The following is a 19902-nucleotide window of genomic DNA, read 5'->3' on the forward strand; positions in this document are numbered from 1 at the left end:
AAAGGTAGGGGAGAAATTCGGTTAAGTGGTTAGTCCACAACAACCACAATTATGCCATCTCTCGAGGCATTATTTGATAATTGATATTTGGTACTATTTTATTTGGAATTAAAAAAAAAAAGGTTGTAAAAAGTTTCAATATTATGGCAACAATGATGAGATTAAGCTTATTTTCATTTGATGATGTCTCCATTTATCTATTTGTATTCAAAATATCATTTTTAATGGAAAATATTTTAAAAAAGTTAGTGTACAATTATTTATTATTTATAGATGTAATTGGATAAAATTAGCATTTCCGCAAAATGAAGGGATTGGACCCAGAACCCGAACCGGTAATGTCATAACCACCCGAGAGGGGCCCGAACACCAAACACCCACCGCACGGACTCTAACTGTGCTTCATCATTTCTTCACTTAATTCATGTCAAAACCTTTAATTTTAAAATTTAATTATTTCTTTAACTTTAATTAATTTCCTCACTTTTTTATGTGCACCAAGGACATTTTCGTCATTTTATTTTCCCTATTTAATATATCCAGTAATATGTTAGGATCCGTGCATTCCATAAATCTCAACCCTTTGACTGTAATCCTCATTTTTCTCTCTCTGGAAAAGAAATAAAAATTTCCAGTTTCAGATTGCATAAGTCTCTCTTTCTCTATTTGTAGCTAAGGATTGGAGCAACCTGGAGTTTTTTCTCCCCCTGTTAATCGTTAGCTTCTTTGATGCTTTTGGTTTTCACATTATTTTTTTTGTAATAAAGCTTCAATTTTGTTGCTAGGAGTTTTAGCTCATTATGTTTAGTGGTAGTTCCTCTTTGCAGGGTTCTTGAATTGGTTGTGTGTGTGTGTGTGTGTGTGTGTTTTTCTGGGGGGGAGCGTTAATAAAGGGAAGTGAACGGTGGCTATTTGCAGTGAAGAAGGAACAGCATGCGTTGGTGGTTGAGTCGTTCTATTGATGTTTTTCGGAAAGTTATTTCTTTGAACTTGTATTGTAGAGTGATTCTGTAATTCCAAAACCTAGCGTCTTCAAGATCCATCCCTTTTTTTTTTCTTGTTTCTTAGTTAGTGTTATATCATCCATGGGATCTACTTTTTTCATCGTTGTTCCATGTTATGTCCGCCAGATTAGCTGAACACCTTCAATCACGTTGCTCAAAATTTGTAATCCCAGAAAATTATCATTTCTTAGTAGTGGTAGTTGTTGAATTTTAGTTAATCTAGATTCTGGATCTTGGGGTTTTGAATACGTTTTCCTACCTGGAAGATCCTCTCTTTTGGCGCCATATTGAAGGGGTGTTGGGAAGTAGTTATGGTGTGCCAAGCAGCGACCCAAACAAGATTCCGGGCATTGAAGTACGAAAATGGTATTGCAGGGAGTGCCACCATTGTAGTTAGAGTCATAGCATGCTTTCAACCTCTTCAGGATTGCCAGGTTCATTTTTCTTCCTTATTTTTAATTGATGAAAGAATTAGATACCCGTTTTGTTTGGTGATGTTTTTACACTTCATTGGTTCATATTTTCTTTTATTTATCATGAGAGATTCCTTGTTCTTTTATTATTATTTTTTGTTATTGATGTTTGGTAAGAAAGTTTATGTCCAAACTCCTTACTGAATTTCCTTTTTATTTTTTTCCAGGCTGAATATTTCCGTCATTTGCTTAAGCCCGTTACGTAGGTTGCCTTTTACGTTTTCGCGTTCAAGTTAAGCTGGAATTTTTAGTTTTCATTTTTCGCCTTGTTCTTTTTTTTTTTTTTGAGAGAAACTGCAAGTAGACTGCCATTTTCACTGCTACAGCATAAACTTCTGGTATGTGGTTATATCTCTGCTATTTGGTGTTATGAATATCTGCTTATTATTCTTTGGAATACCTTTTTCAAGTTTTATGGTGTTTTTATGCAGGTGATTGTTCTTGTTGAATGGGAGAAGGCTGTGGATCTTGGTTTCCTCAGCAGCAATTTCATTGGCAATCACCCAACTTGAATTCTTTGGCTGCTTCCAGTCCGTTGGGACTGCAAAGTACTAATCCTAGATTCATGAACTTGGGTACTGATATGGTCTCTGTTACTGGGACTTCGCAGTTTTATGCAAATCCAGAATTATCTCACTTTGGGGTTAGCCAACGAAATGAACCTCGTGGCTGGTTTTACTGTTTGCCCTGTTTCAGACAGGTCTTTGCACCTGCTTCAAACTCTTTGTTGAAAGAGCAACACCTGGCTGACCGATATGAGAATCTTAAGGAAAGTGGTACCTCCAAGGCAGGGACGGGGGCTGCTGAGAAGAGATTCCTTGTTTTTGATCAATCTGGTGATCAAACTACCCTGATTTTCAGTTCTGCTATTGGGACTCCTACCAAGTGCCTGTCTTCTTGGGGTCCAAAATCTCCTGCTGCTGGTAACTTTAATGGGGATGTTCCCATGGCTAAAGCAACAAGGAATCTTCACTCTGGACCGATATCTACAGATGTGCCTTATCACAAAGGGACTGATGTGCAAAGTGAAATGCACGAGGACACTGAGGAACTCAATGCGTTGCTTTATTCGGATGATGATAGTGAGTATTCCGAGGATGAAGAAGTTACAAGCACTGGTCATTCCCCTAGTACAATGACTGCTCAGGATGAGCAATTTGAGGGAGGTAGTGAAGAGGTTGATAGCTCTACAAGGCTAATTAAAAAGCGAAAACTGCTTGATGGCAGTTATGGTTGTTTGCCCTTGCTTATGGATACTGCTAATTTGGGGAATTTTAACAGATATTCTGAATACGAGGATGATGCAGATTCAAGCTGTGCCAAAGGCCAAAATCCTGGATCAGGTGATACAGATTCGTCTTCAAGCAACAAGAGAATGAGAAAGGATAAAATCCGAGAGACGGTTACTGTTTTGCGAAGCATAATCCCAGGCGGAGAGGGAAAGGATGCAGTTGCGGTTCTTGACGAAGCTATCAACTACCTGAAATCCCTGAAACTTAAAGCCAAAACCTTGGGACTTAATACTCTATGAGCTGCAGCCTGCAACTGTTCTCACAAGTAGTATTAGTTGTTATTTCTGTCATTGTTAGTGGAGCTGTGTTAAATAAGTGAAGTATACACAATCTTGCATGGAGTTTTCATATATAATTTGGAGCCCTTCCAAAAATAGAAGAGCGTAGACAAAGAACATGAATCCTTCCCAATGATATTAGTTGGAATCCAGTAGCATAAGGGGTCGAAATCTCATCTCTATTTCCTAAAGGAAGCAAAGGATACATGAGTGTATAGTATGTCCCAATAAAGGAAGGTGAACCATCATTAGTCAACATCTTGGGTTGTAGAGAAAGTGAAACTCACAGCTAGGCATGAGGGATGATGGGTTGGATGTGTGAATGAGAAGACTGGTTATTCCAAGAGGGACGCGGCCTCATAAAAAAGGGGGTCTAAGCGCACGCCCATTTGGTGTTTTGGGACCCCCAATCCTTCAGTTTCTTCTCCCTTTTTGTATTTCTTGTCAAGTGTTTTTTCACCTTTGATGCAGGAAATTGCACGAGCAAGGAGGCTTCTCCTATTTCATCATATGCTAATGCCACAGTTCAACCGGAAGGGCCCCCCTCCTTTCCCATATCACACCATCTGATGTATTATTCCTTTGCCATCATGGGACTCTTGTTTTTTGTTGTTAAACTCGTGATTCTGCAGTGCTTTTAATGGGGGCTAGCAAGTTATATATATGTATTATGATGATGATGATGTGAGCAGCCATGGTTGGCATGGAACTTGATGTAATGTTATGTTTGGTTTGGTGTAATGTAATGTAATGTTTTGTCATCTAGCCAATGCGTTTACTATCTCTTGCATGCATTCATGTATGAGAAAGCGATGTGCTGTGCCCTGAACTCACTATCTGAAACGGTGCAAAGTAGTTTCTTTTTTCCATTTTAATGGCGTCTGATGGTTTAGGTGATGCATGGGACCACTAAAGCTGCAGCCTGGCCTGCTTTATTTTTTAACATTAGGGTCTAAGTGGCATGGACCTTCCAGTTTACTATTTTGTCTCGTGTATATATATTTTTTCTTAAAATGAAAATTAATTAGTCACATTACTTCTTGAGTGTTATAAGTAAGTTTATTAAAAATAAAATAAATTTCGGATCCGAATTTTAAGGATAAATAAAATAATATCGATAGCTTTGTTTCATTATAGAGGGGAAATGGTTAAACCATATCCTCATTCAATGATTCAACAATTTGACTGGAAAAATAACCCATTTAATGAAATGGGTACTTCTCTATTTCATTCCTTATTGTAATACCAATTTTTTCGTGATACCTAGTCACTGCATGCGGCATTGAATATTAATTTCTTTTTCTATATTTACCCTTTAAGATATTTATATGATCAAATAAATAATATAATATTAAATAAAATTTCAAATATAACTGTATAAATAATAAAATATAATTTCATAATTTTAGTAATAAACATTGTATTACTTAAATATAGAAGTTGGGTCTGTGACCCGATTTCAAATATTAAAATTAAAATTAAACTTTAAATTATTTAAATTAAATTCGAGTTGAAAATTCGATTGTTTCCAATCGCAACCCAAATTGGGTGGACCCTACTACATTGCGTGAGTCGCTCGATCCTGAATAAGTTTACTTATAAATAAAAAATGTTTTTGTTCATTTTATTAATTTAATAATATATATTTTTATGAAAAGGTAAAACCATCAATTTCAATCTATTATTTGTTTCATTTCTACCACGTATCTATTGTGTTTTATCCCATTTGGTTGAATTTGAGAGTTATAGAATTTATGTGAATAGAAAATAATATCTTATTAGTGAGGTGATGAGACACTATTATTGATTTGAAAAAACATGGCGCGTGCATGAAACTGGAGTTTCACCCAAAAGAGGTTGGCCCCTCATGTTATGTCATATCACCACCCCTTCTTCTTTCTTCAACCAATCCAAACCATTCAATTATGCTTTCATCAATTTGATTCAATATATAATTCAAAAACTATCTTCAGAAAATCAATAATGCCGGAAGTTTCTACGGGCTTTCTATAGATTGGACCTTCCTTACTGGGCTACTTTGCCCATTTAGTACCTACTCTCCTCCTCCCTTCTCTTAAACAATGCTCCTCATCACAACCCAACACCGTCTTTTTTTCTCCGAAATTTTTAGAATCTCTGCACAGTACGCACAGAGATGCAAAGGAAGGGAAGAAACGCATTTGTTTATTTGCTTGCTTTTATGCTTTAATGTCTCCAAACGCATTGCGTTGTCGTAATTAAAACCAAAAACAAAAAAAAAAAAAGGCCCGTCTTAGCTTCAAAAGGACCATGGGAATTGTTTTCCGCATATGTTCATCGCTGATTACCAGCTTCGCTACCGATCAAAGCTAGGGTTTTCTAATATCTTTCCAGTTTTCTTTGTTTTTCGATATTAAAACTGGATGGAGCAGTGGCCGTTCCACGACGGCAACGTGCACAATCTACTCGAGAACAGGCGCATCGACATTGGCCACGTATTTTCCTCTCATTCTTCACAACAATTTGGTGTTCCCGTTTGCAGTTCTGAGGATTTGCGGAATTAATATAATTTCTCTTTAGTTAATCTGATGTGTAATTGAGAATTTGAGTAAATGCTACTGTGTTACCGGATTTTAATCCATACGTGCTTATTATTGAAATTTTGATCAAGAATCGAAGTGCTGGAGCCTAATTTTTTTTTTTTTGTTCTGTTCAGTTTCCCCTGAATCTTGCTGATAGTTTAACTCTGACTATTTTCTACCTTTATTAGTTTCTTTGTAGTCAATTACTATCAATCTTTTTCTTTCCTTTTTTTGACTTACAATGGTGACTGTGCTTTATCTAACAGATTCCTTTTTGGTGTTTATGTAGGATGTTGGTCGTAGTTTGCAGATGCATTCGTCTCTGATTCGTAGGCTTTCAATGGAACAAGAATTGGAGGTTGTTTCAATTTTTGCATGTTTGATATTTGCATTTAGAAAGATGTTATAATTGACATGCATATCTTCTATTAGCAATTACAGTGGTAGTATTTCAGACTCTTTAACACTTTATTTATATATATGCACTTTTTTCTCATGATGCATCATACATTATAGTAGTGGCATTTTATGGCAGTTGATTGAATGTATGCATTTTCTGTCTTCCTAGATTACATTGCAGTTATGCGTTGACTACTGTGCTAAATTAAATGCTGTCTGGATAATTTTCTAGTTGCCCGTTGATTTGCCACTTTTAATTTCGAGGCTTCAATGGGACAATGTTTTGTTACACTTACAGTTTTTTCTTTTCCAGTCCTTGTAAAATCATCTTACTATGTTCTTTGTTTGACAGGGACATCAGGGCTGTGTAAATGCTGTGGCTTGGAATTCAAATGGTTCACTTTTGATTTCTGGTTCTGATGATGCACTGGTATGAGACATCTTTTTTTGTCTACGAGTGTAATAGGTAGCATGAAAGTGGCCAAAGTTTAATAATGTGAATTTTGGCTGAACTATGTTATCAGGGGTTTTGTATTTATATGGTGTTGATTGTTTCTAAGTTTGCCTCATTTACATTTTAGTTTGGAAAATGTGAAATATTGAGTCTTCTAGTAATCCTTCTGAATCAGGATTACTGGGTTGTGTATCTGTGTTTAATGATGCCTGTAAATAATTTATGCAGTTTCTGAAAGGTTTTGAAATAGTTTTTTAGAAGATATAAAAACTTGTCTTTTCACCTAAGGAATGTTTTTTGTGCTTTCTAGTATGGCATATAAGTTTGATTAAAAGGTGAAACAAATTTTTGGTTTATGGGCCTCTAGTTCTTTAAAGTTTTTGGCATCTATAATCTGTTGAAAATGGTGTGCCAAGAATGGTGTTTGTGGGTGTTGGTTTTATGGAAGTATTTCAAATTTATTGATGAATTACTTTTTGCAGATAAATATTTGGAGCTACTCTGGTCGAAAGCTTTTGCATTCTATAGAGACTGGTCATTCTGCTAACATATTCTGTACAAAATTCATTCCTGAAACTTCTGATGAGCTTGTAGCCTCTGGAGCTGGAGATGCAGAGGTAAATCTTTTTGTCATATTGGTAAACAAGGTTCTTATGGTGGATCCTTATCGCGTTGCTATTAGTTATAATTAGTAACTTGGACGGCTAATATTTTTGCAGGTTCGATTATTTAACTTGTCCCGCTTAAATGGCCGAGGTTTCAATGATGGTGCTATTACTCCATCAGCACTCTATCAGTGTCACACAAGAAGAGTTAAAAAATTGGCGGTAAGATTTATTGCATAAATGACTGATAAATGAAGTAACAATAACTGCAAACAAACATGGGAAATTGGTAGCATTTTCAACTTTTATTGTTGATTTACATGGTGAAATGAATGTTTATCTGATTGCTCCAGTTAGTCACTTTTTGTACTTGTTTGCCAATTCAGGTTGAAGTTGGAAACCCCAATATGGTATGGAGTGCAAGTGAGGATGGAACTCTGAGACAGCATGACTTTCGAGAGGGCACTTCTTGTCCTCCAGCTGGATCTTCTCACCAAGAATGTCGCAATGTTCTAGTGAGACTCACATTCACCATGAAGGGCTTTTTTTTCATTTACTTTTATGTTCTAGATACCTCTAGAGAACTTTGTTGCTATAGTACTACCTAGCAATTTGGTGTGTTGATTGTAAATATGAAGCTATCCATGAAATGCTCATTAGGGGGTTTCAATTTGTTGTCTTCACCAGGTTATAATTGTTAGTGTAATTGTAATATTTCAGTTTTATTCTCTGTAGATCCTATGCAACACTGAAGTCTTTTCTTTGATTTGGAAAAGTACATCTGTTCCTCCTGGTTTTTTGCCGATCAGGATAATTGATAGAAATTCAATTTTTTCCTTGTTGGAATTGAAAACGAACAACCATTCAATGGACCTTTTTAAATGTCTGAAGTTACTGGTTTGATATGGTTTCAATTACATAGCTCATCATTGTACATTCAACTTTACTTTAGAGTTTAAACAGCATGAGAGGACTTTAACCAGGGAAGAGAAAGACATCCCTTGATTCTTGGATTAATGGATTATCATCTCAAGGTCATTTGATTACTCGTGTAGCTTGAAAATTTTCAGTATTGTTTGCCAATCTGTCTTCAGTTGTTATCTGAAGTTTGACATTGTACAATTGTCACAGCAAGTCAGATTAACAAATAGATAACATCCATTTTCTGAGTTCCTCTTTAAATGTCTGTATCTCTATAGAATTGTAAATCATTTAAATTTTCCTTCTTTTCTTGGCAGCTTGACTTACGTTATGGGGCAAAGAGGTCACTAGCTGATCCTCCTAGACTTACTCTGGCCTTGAAATCGTGTGATATCAGTTCTACTAGACCTCATTTACTCCTTGTTGGTGGGAAGTATGTAGTTGATCTTTTCTTCCTTTATTATTCATTATTTGCCTATTTTGTTCTCTGCTAATCTTGTATTTGAATGTTTGCAGTGATGCATTTGCTCGGCTATATGATAGAAGGATGCTGCCACCATTGACCTCCTGCCGGAAAAGAATGTTACCACCTACTTGTGTTAATTATTTCTGCCCAATGCATCTCTCTGACCGTGTTAGTTTTGAAATTCTTTGTTAGTTCTTACTCTTGTTGACTTCTTTCTTAGAAATATCTCTGGTAAATTTTATGATTTCTTCTCATCAGGACCAAGTTTTATTTGTGTAGCGTGGACTTATGAATAGATAGTCCTGAATGATGTAACTATTCAACTTGCACATGATAATAATTCTTTGCTTGTTTTCCTTTTCTTTTCATTATTGGTAAGTGAGTGAGCTTATCATCTTCATTAGGTCACTATTGACTAGTTTTCTCTTACTGGAATCTTTTACTTCATTACTCTGCACATTGAAAAAAGGTTTTGTTGGATGTTTAAAGTTAAAAGTGTTGACAGGAGTCTGTTGTGAATCGCTGATTGTTATCAATTGACATCCCCATTAGTAACACTGCTTTCTTGCTTCTAGGTGTCATTATATATCTTTGAACTGAACCACTACTGGTTTATTATTTAAATACTGCTTTCTTTGCTTTTCAGGGACGTTCAAGTTTGCACTTAACTCATGTTACCTTCAGCCCTAATGGAGAAGAGGTTCTTCTTAGCTATAGTGGGGAACATGTATATCTAATGGACGTAAATCATGGTAAGCATATCCCAGATACTCTACTGTAGTCCAATTTGTTTGTCCGTATCTAGTGGACGTATATCATGGTAAGTATATCTAATGGACGTAAATCATGGTCCAATTTGTTTGTCCCTTTTTTTAAAGGAGGTTTTATGCTGCCTGACTTGATGTCTATAGTTTTGATTTCTTTCCGTAATTAGGTTCCTGTTTTGAATTCGAAGAACTGAATTGCGTCTTAAGATTCAACTTAGCTTAATATGTCTTGCCTCCCCTTCTTCCCTTGTTATTTTATTCTTCATTTTCATGTAGTGCTTTTTACATTGCAATATCAAGGTTAAGCCTCAGGTCAGTATAGGTGTGGTAGCTTGTGACATTCTCAAGTTTAGTTTAATGTTCTTTGGCTCAGTATTTTCTAGTTATTTGTTAATATGTTATTCATCTGATCATCTGTTGTTTCCATAATTGCCAGCTAGTGGGAGTTCAATGCAATATACCTCAGGAGATGCTTCAAAATTGATGACCTTCACTCCTGTACTAAATAAACTAGAGCACCGACCACCTCTTTCCGGTGTCTTCCAAAATGGTCTCTGGAGTAGAGGCAAAACTACTGCTGGAGTATGCATATTTTATTTTATTGTCCTTTTCTTTTTGTAGATTGTTATTTAACTTATGTTGTTATTCTGTATGTATTTCAGCTACACTCTAACATGGCGGTTACAGATTGAAAAATGCAGGATGTTGGTTGAAATTGCTAAGAGATCATTAGACAACAGGACAAATATTTTTCATGCAATTGAGGCATGCAATGAAGTCTTGGATGGACATGGTATTGATATTGGGCCCACACTCAGGCTTGAATGCTTTTGTACACGTGCTGCCTTGTGGCTTAAGGTTCCATGATTACTTTGTTTTTTTTTTTTCTTTTTTGACCATTCATCTATTTGATATGCCATAGCCAACATATTAAGTTGCTTCCTTTTTCAGCGGAAGTGGAAAAACGATGCCCATATGGCCATTAGAGATTGCCATAATGCTCGAAGAATAGACAGTTCTTCCTTTAGAGCTCATTATTGTATGGCGGAGGCTTTAGAACAGGTAATCTGCAGAACAAGTTACAGTGGAGTTTATAAACATGGTATACTGACAAAATTATAACTTATTTGGGTTGCCAAGAACATTTTAAATTGTTAAGCTGGACCCTCAGTTAATAGTTTCCCCGCTTTGGTTTTTGCTTCCAATCCATCTTTTATCCTTTCAAAATTATTTTTGCTTAAACAAAATTTAAGCTTGTGGAACTCTTGTATATATATTTTAAAAAATGTGGAAAGTTGTTTAATTTTCACTGGGGAAATGTAATTTATTCCTTAGCCAAATTTATATTCTTAGAAGTTGGTTAATGAAGTAAAGACAGTGGTTACGGCTAGATGAATATATGCACAACACAATATTTAGGATGAATTGTGTAGTTGTAAATCAAAAGATGTTATGTAGGCTAAATCTGCATCTGGTCCAAGACAGTTTCATGGTTGTCTCTTCTTGTTAAGTTGGTGGAACTGAGATTTTGGCTTTTATCATTTGTTTTCTACTTTTTTTTCAGTTGGGAAAACATAAAGAAGCATTAGACTTTGCTGTTGCAGCACAATGTTTATCTCCATATGATACTATGGCCGCTGAGAAAGTGGAGAACATTAAAAAACATCTTGCTGCTGGTTGGTGTCTTGTACAATCATATCATTGTCTCAATTGAAGCATTTTATCTCTTGACTTCAAAGTTGATAGCTGTACATACCATCCTACTCTTACTGAAAGACTGTTTTATGTGTCTAATCGTGTATTGATTGAAATTTCTTTGCGCAGTTGGTGTTAAAATTAATACTAGTATGACTTTTCTTTGCTATTCAGTTCACTTGATTTGCAGATGCCATGTTCTTATAAGCGATGTCCTGAACTCCTGAAGTTTCTTCTCTGCTCAATTCATCCTTTGGTTTTTCCCTAAGCCTTCCCGTTGTTCATAGATTACCTTTAGTTTGTTGTTAGGCCTGAGAGCAATCAAGTTTCAAGTGTACTTGTAGCATGCATGATGTTTATATTTATCAAGTTGACAACATGCGATCACTATGGTTATTGCCTATGCTGAACTTTCCACTATAATGAACTTCAGTAATCACTTTAAGGCCAAACTACTCTTTCAATTTTCATCCCTTCCTTTTAGTTTCCATTCCATGAATGTGAATGATCATTATCTCTAGTATTGGTAATGACTTTTTTCTGAATTTTAATCTTTTCCTTAATCTAGTTTCATTTTTTAATAGCTGAGGCTGAAAAAAGTAACAAGGCAAGTGATGGATCACATAAGGGTGAACCTCGAACTGGAAGGGTATTGTCATTGAGTGACATACTATATCGCTCAGAAGCTAACAGTGATGCTTTACAAGATGGTCCAAGATCTGAAAGAGAAGACTCTGATTTTGATGAGGAGCTGGAATTAGATTTTGAAACTTCAATATCAGGTGATGAAGGGCGTGATGTTGAATCCAACATATTACATGGAAGTTTAAATCTTAGAATTCAACGAAGAGGTGATTCAACTAGAGAAACTGGTGCATGTGGATCTCCTTCCTCGTCATCACAAAATGGAGTGGCTTACCAGGTTCACATCCTTATCTTTGGTATAGATTGCAAATGGTTTAAGTTTCCGATAATCTGATGTCTCCTATTTTGTTATGTCATCAAGAAATCATCTTGAAAGTGACTCCATTTAATTGTGAATTGTTAAGGCATTGCTAAATGTGTAACTGGTAAAGTTGCTAACCTTTGCTGGACAGATAACTTACTTATTTTCTGCTTCAACCTGTGATGTGTATTAATAACTTGAATAGAAGTCAAATTGCTTTGAAATGTTGTAGAAAAGTCTACAATGGAGTGTCCTATATAATATAGCATGGAAAAGAAATTTGTTTACTTCCTATATCTGTTTGGATATTATGTATGCTCGACAACATATTCATCATATTGCCTGTGATACACTCTTCATTAATCTTCTGGCTTATGGTTTTCATGTCATGCATTCATATTTTTTCTAGCCCGAGGCAGTAGTTGATATGAAGCGGAGATATGCTGGGCACTGCAATGTTGGAACTGACATCAAGCAGGCGAGTTTCCTTGGTCAGAGAGGTACTTTTCTCATGTCATCTTAGTTACATTTTTAGCTGCAGTTGAAATTGTGTTGCTTTTTCTTTTTCTTTTTTATGAGATTTATGGCAGTTGCTTTGTGGTGTTGAATTTGTGCCTTTTCATAAGTATATGGCAGTTTTTCTTTCTTTTTTTAAATCCAGTTCCTTATTGCATCCTTGGTCTAGTTAGCTTTTTAAATTTAATTTCTTGAATTGGGTCTGCTTGCAATTTTAGTAATGAAACTATTATATTGACATAATCTAATTGATTCGAATAGGTGAATTTGTTGCTAGCGGCAGTGATGACGGAAGGTGGTTTATTTGGGAGAAGCAGACTGGTAAATTGATAAAAATGCTTCTTGGAGATGACGCTGGTAATATTTCTCCTCTCTTTCATGCCCTGCAGATGGACTTTACTATCACCCTATGGTTTCTTAGACGCTAAAAATGTCTTGTACTCTGCAGTTGTAAACTGTGTTCAGAGCCATCCATTTGATTGCTTTGTGGCAACTAGTGGTATTGACAACACAATAAAGGTTAACATCAATTATTATGGGAGTTCAGTTATATGCAATTTTCAAGATTGCTTTTCTAATTTTAGTTGCCCCATCATGTAGTTATGGACTCCAACTGCTGCTGTCCCATCAATGGTTGCTGGTGGGTCAGCAGGGCCAGAAGCTGCGAATGTGTTAGAAGCAATGGAAAGTAATCAACAGAAATTATGTCGTAATCATGAAGCTTTCTTGTAAGGATTATGGATGATATTTCTTTTTCTGTTTCTAAAGTGGAGCATCCATCAGATGAGATAATTGTGGATGTTCAATCTTTTTCACTATTCCTTCCCGGTTTCTCTCTTGTGTCTTGTTCTGGTTAATGATTTCGCAGTTATCATGCAAGTTTTCTTGTGCACAGGTGGAAATGCAATTTGTATAGTTTTATAAACTCTTACGAATTTTAACCCACAAATATTTTTCATCCACAAATATCTGAATCCCAAAATATACAATCCTCCCTTGTCCTTGTAGCACCATCAGCTGGGCGAATTTTCACTGCATGTCTACTATTGTTTTTATAAATTGAGTTTCCTGTAGGTGAAATTTTAGTTCCATATACTATATGATTATTTACAACCATATAGTCCCTTCAGTTCTCATGGTATATTTGGACTCTGGTTTTCTGTGCCATAAGTGTCTTCTTATAATATTACTCAGCAGTGCTATATGGTTCAAAAATCATGTTTGAAAGTGGTCAAACTTTACTAAGTATATGAGAATGTTTTAGACCTTGGGATTTTACTGGACTTTGCATCAGAATTTAACCGAGTGTCACTGGGTAGTGTTGGCTCAATGAAAACAAAGCATGATTTAGAATCTTTGGGTTTTGTAGAGCTTTATCATCAGAACTTAACCAAGGATTGCTTGGTAGCATTAGGCAGGCATAATGAGCTAACTTCACAAGCTGAGTTTTCAGCTAAAAGATATTGGGCTACTTGGCTAGTTGAGGTTCTACATCTCTTATTTTGTATGGCATGTTTGTCAAAACTGTAAATTGATGTTTTAGAAATTTACCACCTTCGACATTGTTTTTTGAAAGTTGAAAATGCCTTCACAACAACTTATTTACTTAAGCTACCTCACCATCGAAAAGCTGTTCCCAAAAGAAAAGGTCATAGGAAGGTGGAATTAGGTATTTTGACTTCCATTTAGGTATAGTCTGGGACTTCCTATTTGGACATGTTTCTTCTTTTTGAACGTTGATTGTTGTTTGAAAAAGATCTGTTGGTTCTTTTCGTAATTCTTATTGTCATGCATCTTGAATCAAAATACCTTTATTTGCAGGCCCTTTGAACTTTTGGAGCGATTTCGGATGCATGACTTTTCTGAAGGATCCTTGCAACCTTTTGAGTGTGCACAGACCTAGCCAGCTTTTTAGCTCTTAAGAAAGTATGCAGGTAGCTAGCCACTCTTTTACTGTAGACATCTTTTTCTCTCAATTATATTTACCTCTTGATATTTGGCGAAATTACACTTAACATTTACTGAAAAAGACTGTTGCATGGTGTATTTTACCGACACAACCAGTTGGTCTATTTAAGGGTATTGGAAACCATATATTGGGTTTTCTCATTTAATTTCATTTGGCAACTGAAGTTTGACCTGGATACTGCTTTCTTGAGTATTTAATTGTTTTTACTCACCTCCAAATGTGATTAGAATGACACTAGTTGAGGCACAAGATTTATTGACATGGAAATGGATATCTCATCAAGGTACTGAACTTTTGCTTAGTACAAGTGACCCATTTCCGGATTTCTCCTTTCTATTGCAGTTCTCGGCTATTACTGAAGTTAGTTAGTACTTGAATTTAGTTTTGCCTTTGTACTACTAGTAACTAATACGCTGTGCTGAGTGAATCTGTTGAAAATTCAAAAAGTGAGAAAATGTCTTCAAAAGACTGAATTGATGAATTATATGGATTACATCAATCATCTTTTCTTTTCTTTTTTTGTCACTTTTGGTTTTTTTTCATGCAGAGAAGAGGAGTAGATTGAGCTTTTGGGGGGATTTATCATAAACAAAGTTTACAAAAAGTTTGAATAAAATAGTACAAGGAGCCTCCATCAATTAATTGTAAGCCAGCTCTCAATCAGTTTAAATAATGTTAGATGTTCTTTTTCTCTTTTCTAGCATATATTCCCCTCCATTTTGTCTTATCCCGAAGAACAAAACATTGGAGTTGTATGTAGATTGTTGGAGATGGTGATGTAAATAGTGATCGAATGTGGATGGTTTGTGTCAGCCATATTGTTGTAAATGTTGGTTCAGTCCGGAAAGGGTCTCTTCTTTACTGAATTATGATGATAGATATTCATTCAGTCACCATGACTTTTTCAACCAAAGAGAATCAATTTGTTGGAAATGATCAAACAGCGGAAGAGGTGGGGTATCCCTTCATATGTAAATATATGTATGGTCACACTTTCTTGAATTCGGGATGGTCGTGTCACCATATTCAATGGACAAGGTTGCTTGTGTTGTGTTTATCGTATAATTTAAAGATATATATATATATATATATATACACTTTGCAGGACAGCCATCTTTATTGGAAATTGGTTATAAAGAAAATTTTATTGGCGGAGCGGAGTTACAGATGGTGGGCTTATAACTTTATAACCATAAAGAAGAAATGTTTGTCAAAATCAACAGGGTTGTCTTGTTTGTTCTTTTATATATTATTAAAGTTTTCTGGTTGTACTGCTACGAAAATAAGAAAGCCCTTTTGAAATATGCATATGCATGTATGACCTTTTTAACCATGTCAAAGGAGTCTTTGTGAGACATCATTAATCGACTTGCATGTATACAATAATCTTAAAACGAAAACGAAGGCAGCTTTCCCGAAATTTCTTGCATGATCCAAGGTTTAGTTTTGGGAATGGGTATATATTGGAAGGGATGACAAATTACGGGCTTTCCCAGTAATTGGTTAATGGTTAAAATTACTATTGGAACGATTTTGCCAAAAGAGATGGATTTGGTCATACCTAGAGCTGATCATGGGCTGGGCGGCTCGGCCCGGCCCGAAGGCCAGCCCAAAAAATGGGAGGGTTTGGGTAAAAATATAGGCCCGAAAAATGGGCTTGGGCAAAAAAAACGAGGCCCGTTTAAAAAACGGGTATGGCCTCGGGTAAGAGTTTTTTGGTCCGGGCCCGGCCCGGCCCGGCTCTGCCCGAATTATATATTAATATATATTTTTTATTATTTTAATTTTTTAATATAACTATTTTTTATTATATTGTTAATTTCTGTATTGTTTTAAGAATTGTTTTAGTATTATTTTTTTTTTTTAATATTTATTTTTATGTTTTTAAATATATTTGATTTATTATATTTTTAAATTTTTTTATTTAATGAAATAAGAAAAAAAATTAATATGGGCAGGGCCGGGTTGGGCTCGGCTCGAGCTTAGTAATTTCATTTTGAGCCGGGCTTGGGCAAAATTTTATGCCCATATTTTGAACCGGGCCCGGGCCTAATAGACGGGCCTAAAATTTTATTTGGGCCCGGCCTGAATCCAGCCCGGCCCGGCCCATGATCACCTCTAGTCATACCATAAAGCTTTTGTTAACATAAAAATCTGAGCTATGTACGACCCACATGCAAACTGCTACTTGGCATTTAATAAATATAATTTTATAAACAAAAAAATAAGATTATATGATGTTAGCAGATTGCATTGCCCTTTAAACTACACCATTGTTGAATGCTTGCCTTCATAGCAGATTTGATGGTAATTAATCAAAGCTGCCATCACATGTCCATTTCCATTTGTTTTTTTTATACATAGAAAAAAAAAATAAAGAAATTGCAAAAAGGACATGTCTTTAACTAATTCGATTCCCAAATCAAATTAGCTGTATCCATCCATATATCCCATTTATTGTTTACTACCCCTCTATTGATTCTTTGCCTTAAAACCACAAATCCCAACCCTGTCTTTCCTTTCCCTTAATAATGAATTAGGTTTTTCATTTCATTTCTCTGTGATTCTTTTCTTCATGTGGCAGAGAATTTACTCTCACACTTAAATTTTTTCTCTAAAGTTGGCAACCTTGCGGAATCTACAACATATATATGTTGGCCCATATTTTATGTATTCATTTCCTTAACGGAACTCCTTTATCTTTCATATATTGACAATGACTTTTCTTGGCACTAATTTTGGGGCATGACAAAAATTTCCGAAGGACTGGATAGACAAGAATGTTGCTATCATACATCTAAGACCCAATCTTCAAACCTCAATCACGCATTCTTTCTTGGGGTATTACCTTATCTGAAAATTATGCTAACTAATTATTTAACGCGCACTCTTTTTATCAAATTAAATTATGAATCATTATATTTGCCATAAAATACTATTGTACTATTCATACTAATTATTTTGTACCTTTTAACAAAAATCCTTCATAATTAATTTACTTTTGGCACACGCTTCGTTCATTTTGCAAATAAAACACCCTTCCATACATGGTGCGTGTGGGTGGTCGTCTGTTTTACTTCTTATAAATATCATGCTATGATCTCTGTGTCTCATATGAATCTCAAATGAAGAAGAAAAAAAAAATGACAGCAAACAAGGAAGAGAATGTACCAATAATATCACACCAATCAAGGCTAAGCCAGTGTTGTTGCATGTGTGGAGATTCTGGTCTCACTCATGAGCTTTTTCAATGCACAGTTTGCCATTTCAGATCTCAGCACAGGTCATTTTATATCCCTCCACAACCAGCCTTTCTTTATTTATTTTATGGGATTTTGCTTTCATTGAATACCCCTTCCGTGGGGGGATTATGAAAAATAATATCATCATATATGGTTTCTGGGTTTGTTTGTTTTGGCAGATACTGTAGCAATCTGTATCCAAAAGCCGACTCTTATGAAGTTTGTAATTGGTGTTTGAATCAAAAGGCGGATTCCAAGTCTCAGAATTCTTCTAATTCATCCCCGTCGTGTAAAGACAACAGCGAAGACGATGGAAAGAACCAGAAAAAGGGTGATCAAAACCATAGGAATCACAACAACCCAAAGCTGCAATTCACGAAGAAATACTCCACCGGAAAACCGAAATCGCCGGAGAAACGGCCGCCTTCCACGGCACGCAAGAGAATAATAAGCAACGCCCGTTTAGAGGAGAAGTTTAGGACGACGATGACGAAGTCAGAAGAGATATCCAAGGGCGGGCACATTACTAGGCATGTTTTTAGAAACAAGGTACGGAGATATAAACTTTTGGATGAGGTTTCAAGTTAAACACACACACACAAACACACATATAAACATACAATTTCTTGTCTGAAAATGAAACTACAAGAGACTGTTTTATGGTTTGGTTTTTCTTTCATTTTCCCTCGATCCAAACAGATAAAAAAAAAACAGTGTAATTTGGGAGAAAGTATTATTGGAATGATGGTAAAAGAATCATGGATATATTACCATCGATGTCATGTCATATTTCAAGATTAAGGTATGTGTATGTATGTATGTAGTTATGTATGATAGATAAGTGGGAAAGGGAACTCATCAAATTTATAGTTGACTTGGGTAAACGCATTTGCACCAGTCCTTCAATCTTATATATAAAATTAATCTTTATGCTTTAATTTAATATTTTTAGTTTTTATATTTTCCTAATTTTAAAATTTTAGTTGTCACCAAATAGTTGCCTTTGAACTCATTATGTTAAATCCTCTTATTTTCATAATCATATACAACAAACATGTTATCATATTTATAATGTCATGTCAATTGACCATTTTACATAATACCTATAAAAAAATTCACATCATTTTAATTAATAGATTTAATCACTACTAAATTTTTAATTTTCCAAAATATATAGTAAAATTAATAAAGACTAAACTTACAACTTGACTAACTAAAATTTCAGAATTAGAATATAGAAACTAAATTTGTAATTAACAAAATAGTATAGGGATTTAAAAGTAGAATTTGACCTAAAATTAATTAAAAGTTGAAGGAATAAGTGTCTTAGTTGACGCCATTTCTTTCATTTTTATTTGAGTGATATGTTTTTCCTATTTAGGAAAATAGTTAAATTTTTAAAATTTATAATTCTATGTTAAAAGCGTGTACAATGGGTTGTTGATTTTGTTTGTGGCCACACACGTCTTATCAGTACAAAATAAATGTGAGCTTAACCTATCATCTTCATTTATTAATAATTTATTTTACTCTCTAATTATATTAAAAATTATTTTATTTCCTTTTTCTCTCTTTTTAATTTTTAAATTTAAATTATTTATCAAATCACTTCAAAATGAATAAAAAATTAATGTTTATTTATAAAAATATTTTAAATATTATAATTTATTAAAATTATCAATAAAGTTTTTAAAATAATTTTTATTTTTTATTTTAAAAATTAATTAATTATTAATGTGACATAAATGTAACAATCCACGTGTATGTATGCAAAACATATTCATCATTTTGTGGTGATTTATTGAACATTGTAAGTTTAAGAATTAAAAGAATTAAAATTATATCTTTTTTTATAAAGTTAGAGGTCAAAAAATCATTATACTTTATATATATATATATATATATATATTAATTGGATCAATTAATAATAAATTTAGTTAGTGGTTTGTATGTAGTTCAATATATAATTTTAAAACACCGAAGAATATAAATAAAATTTAAACCTAAAAAAAAAAATCCAATGAAGTAATTAAGGGTAGCTTAGTTTTAATGCTAATAAATGGGTGATGTGTGTTGCTGAGATGCTTCGTGGGGACTAAGGTGAGTTGTTACAAATGATGAGTCCGCCCTTTCACATTCATTTTCATTCAATTTCCGTACGCTTTGAATATTGTATCTATTCCCTGTTTGGCACCCATTATATATTAAAATCTCTCCTTCTCACACTTAATTCAACATCAATGTATACATTTATTAACTTGATCAAATCTCGTGGTTGAGTTAAAATATTTTTTAACTTTTTTTATACGTTTGA

At 34.6% G+C, this 19902-nt stretch overlaps 3 protein-coding genes across 5 annotated transcripts; all 3 read left to right on the forward strand.

The window, feature by feature from the left end:
• Positions 1-1644: 1644 nt before the first annotated feature.
• LOC108453348 (transcription factor bHLH145-like) lies at positions 1645-3812 on the forward strand. Its single transcript, XM_017751400.2, has 2 exons — positions 1645-1815; positions 1909-3812. The coding sequence occupies exon 2, from the start codon at positions 1926-1928 to the stop codon at positions 3006-3008; it is 1083 nt and encodes a 360-aa protein (XP_017606889.1). The 5' UTR covers positions 1645-1815; positions 1909-1925; the 3' UTR covers positions 3009-3812.
• A 1131-nt stretch (positions 3813-4943) lies between these two features.
• LOC108453620 (protein ALTERED SEED GERMINATION 2-like) lies at positions 4944-15403 on the forward strand. Of its 3 annotated transcripts, none has more exons than XR_001866605.2 (21): positions 4944-5521; positions 5898-5966; positions 6360-6437; positions 6944-7078; positions 7181-7288; positions 7453-7581; positions 8305-8420; positions 8504-8621; positions 9100-9205; positions 9657-9802; positions 9908-10078; positions 10172-10282; positions 10785-10896; positions 11500-11837; positions 12271-12361; positions 12639-12734; positions 12826-12896; positions 12978-13105; positions 14199-14311; positions 14574-14629; positions 14894-15403. XR_001866605.2 is itself a non-coding variant. In XM_017751828.2 (20 exons), the coding sequence occupies exons 1-19, from the start codon at positions 5450-5452 to the stop codon at positions 14278-14280; spliced, it is 2277 nt and encodes a 758-aa protein (XP_017607317.1). In that variant the 5' UTR covers positions 4945-5449; the 3' UTR covers positions 14281-14311; positions 14894-15403. The 3 variants fall into 3 exon arrangements, 1 of the variants encoding a protein (XP_017607317.1); XR_001866606.2 differs by lacking the exon at positions 14574-14629 and having other exon boundaries at positions 14894-14990; positions 15107-15403; XM_017751828.2 differs by lacking the exon at positions 14574-14629 and having other exon boundaries at positions 4945-5521.
• A 1688-nt stretch (positions 15404-17091) lies between these two features.
• Positions 17092-18531, forward strand: LOC108452248 (uncharacterized). Its single transcript, XM_017750018.2, has 2 exons — positions 17092-17629; positions 17768-18531. Exons 1-2 carry the CDS (start codon positions 17472-17474, stop codon positions 18174-18176), a joined length of 567 nt encoding a protein of 188 aa, XP_017605507.1. The 5' UTR covers positions 17092-17471; the 3' UTR covers positions 18177-18531.
• The last annotated feature ends 1371 nt before the right edge of the window (positions 18532-19902 follow it).

Source organism: Gossypium arboreum, chromosome 5 (assembly GCF_025698485.1).
Source record: "Gossypium arboreum isolate Shixiya-1 chromosome 5, ASM2569848v2, whole genome shotgun sequence".
Classification (NCBI taxonomy): Eukaryota; Viridiplantae; Streptophyta; class Magnoliopsida; order Malvales; family Malvaceae; genus Gossypium; species Gossypium arboreum.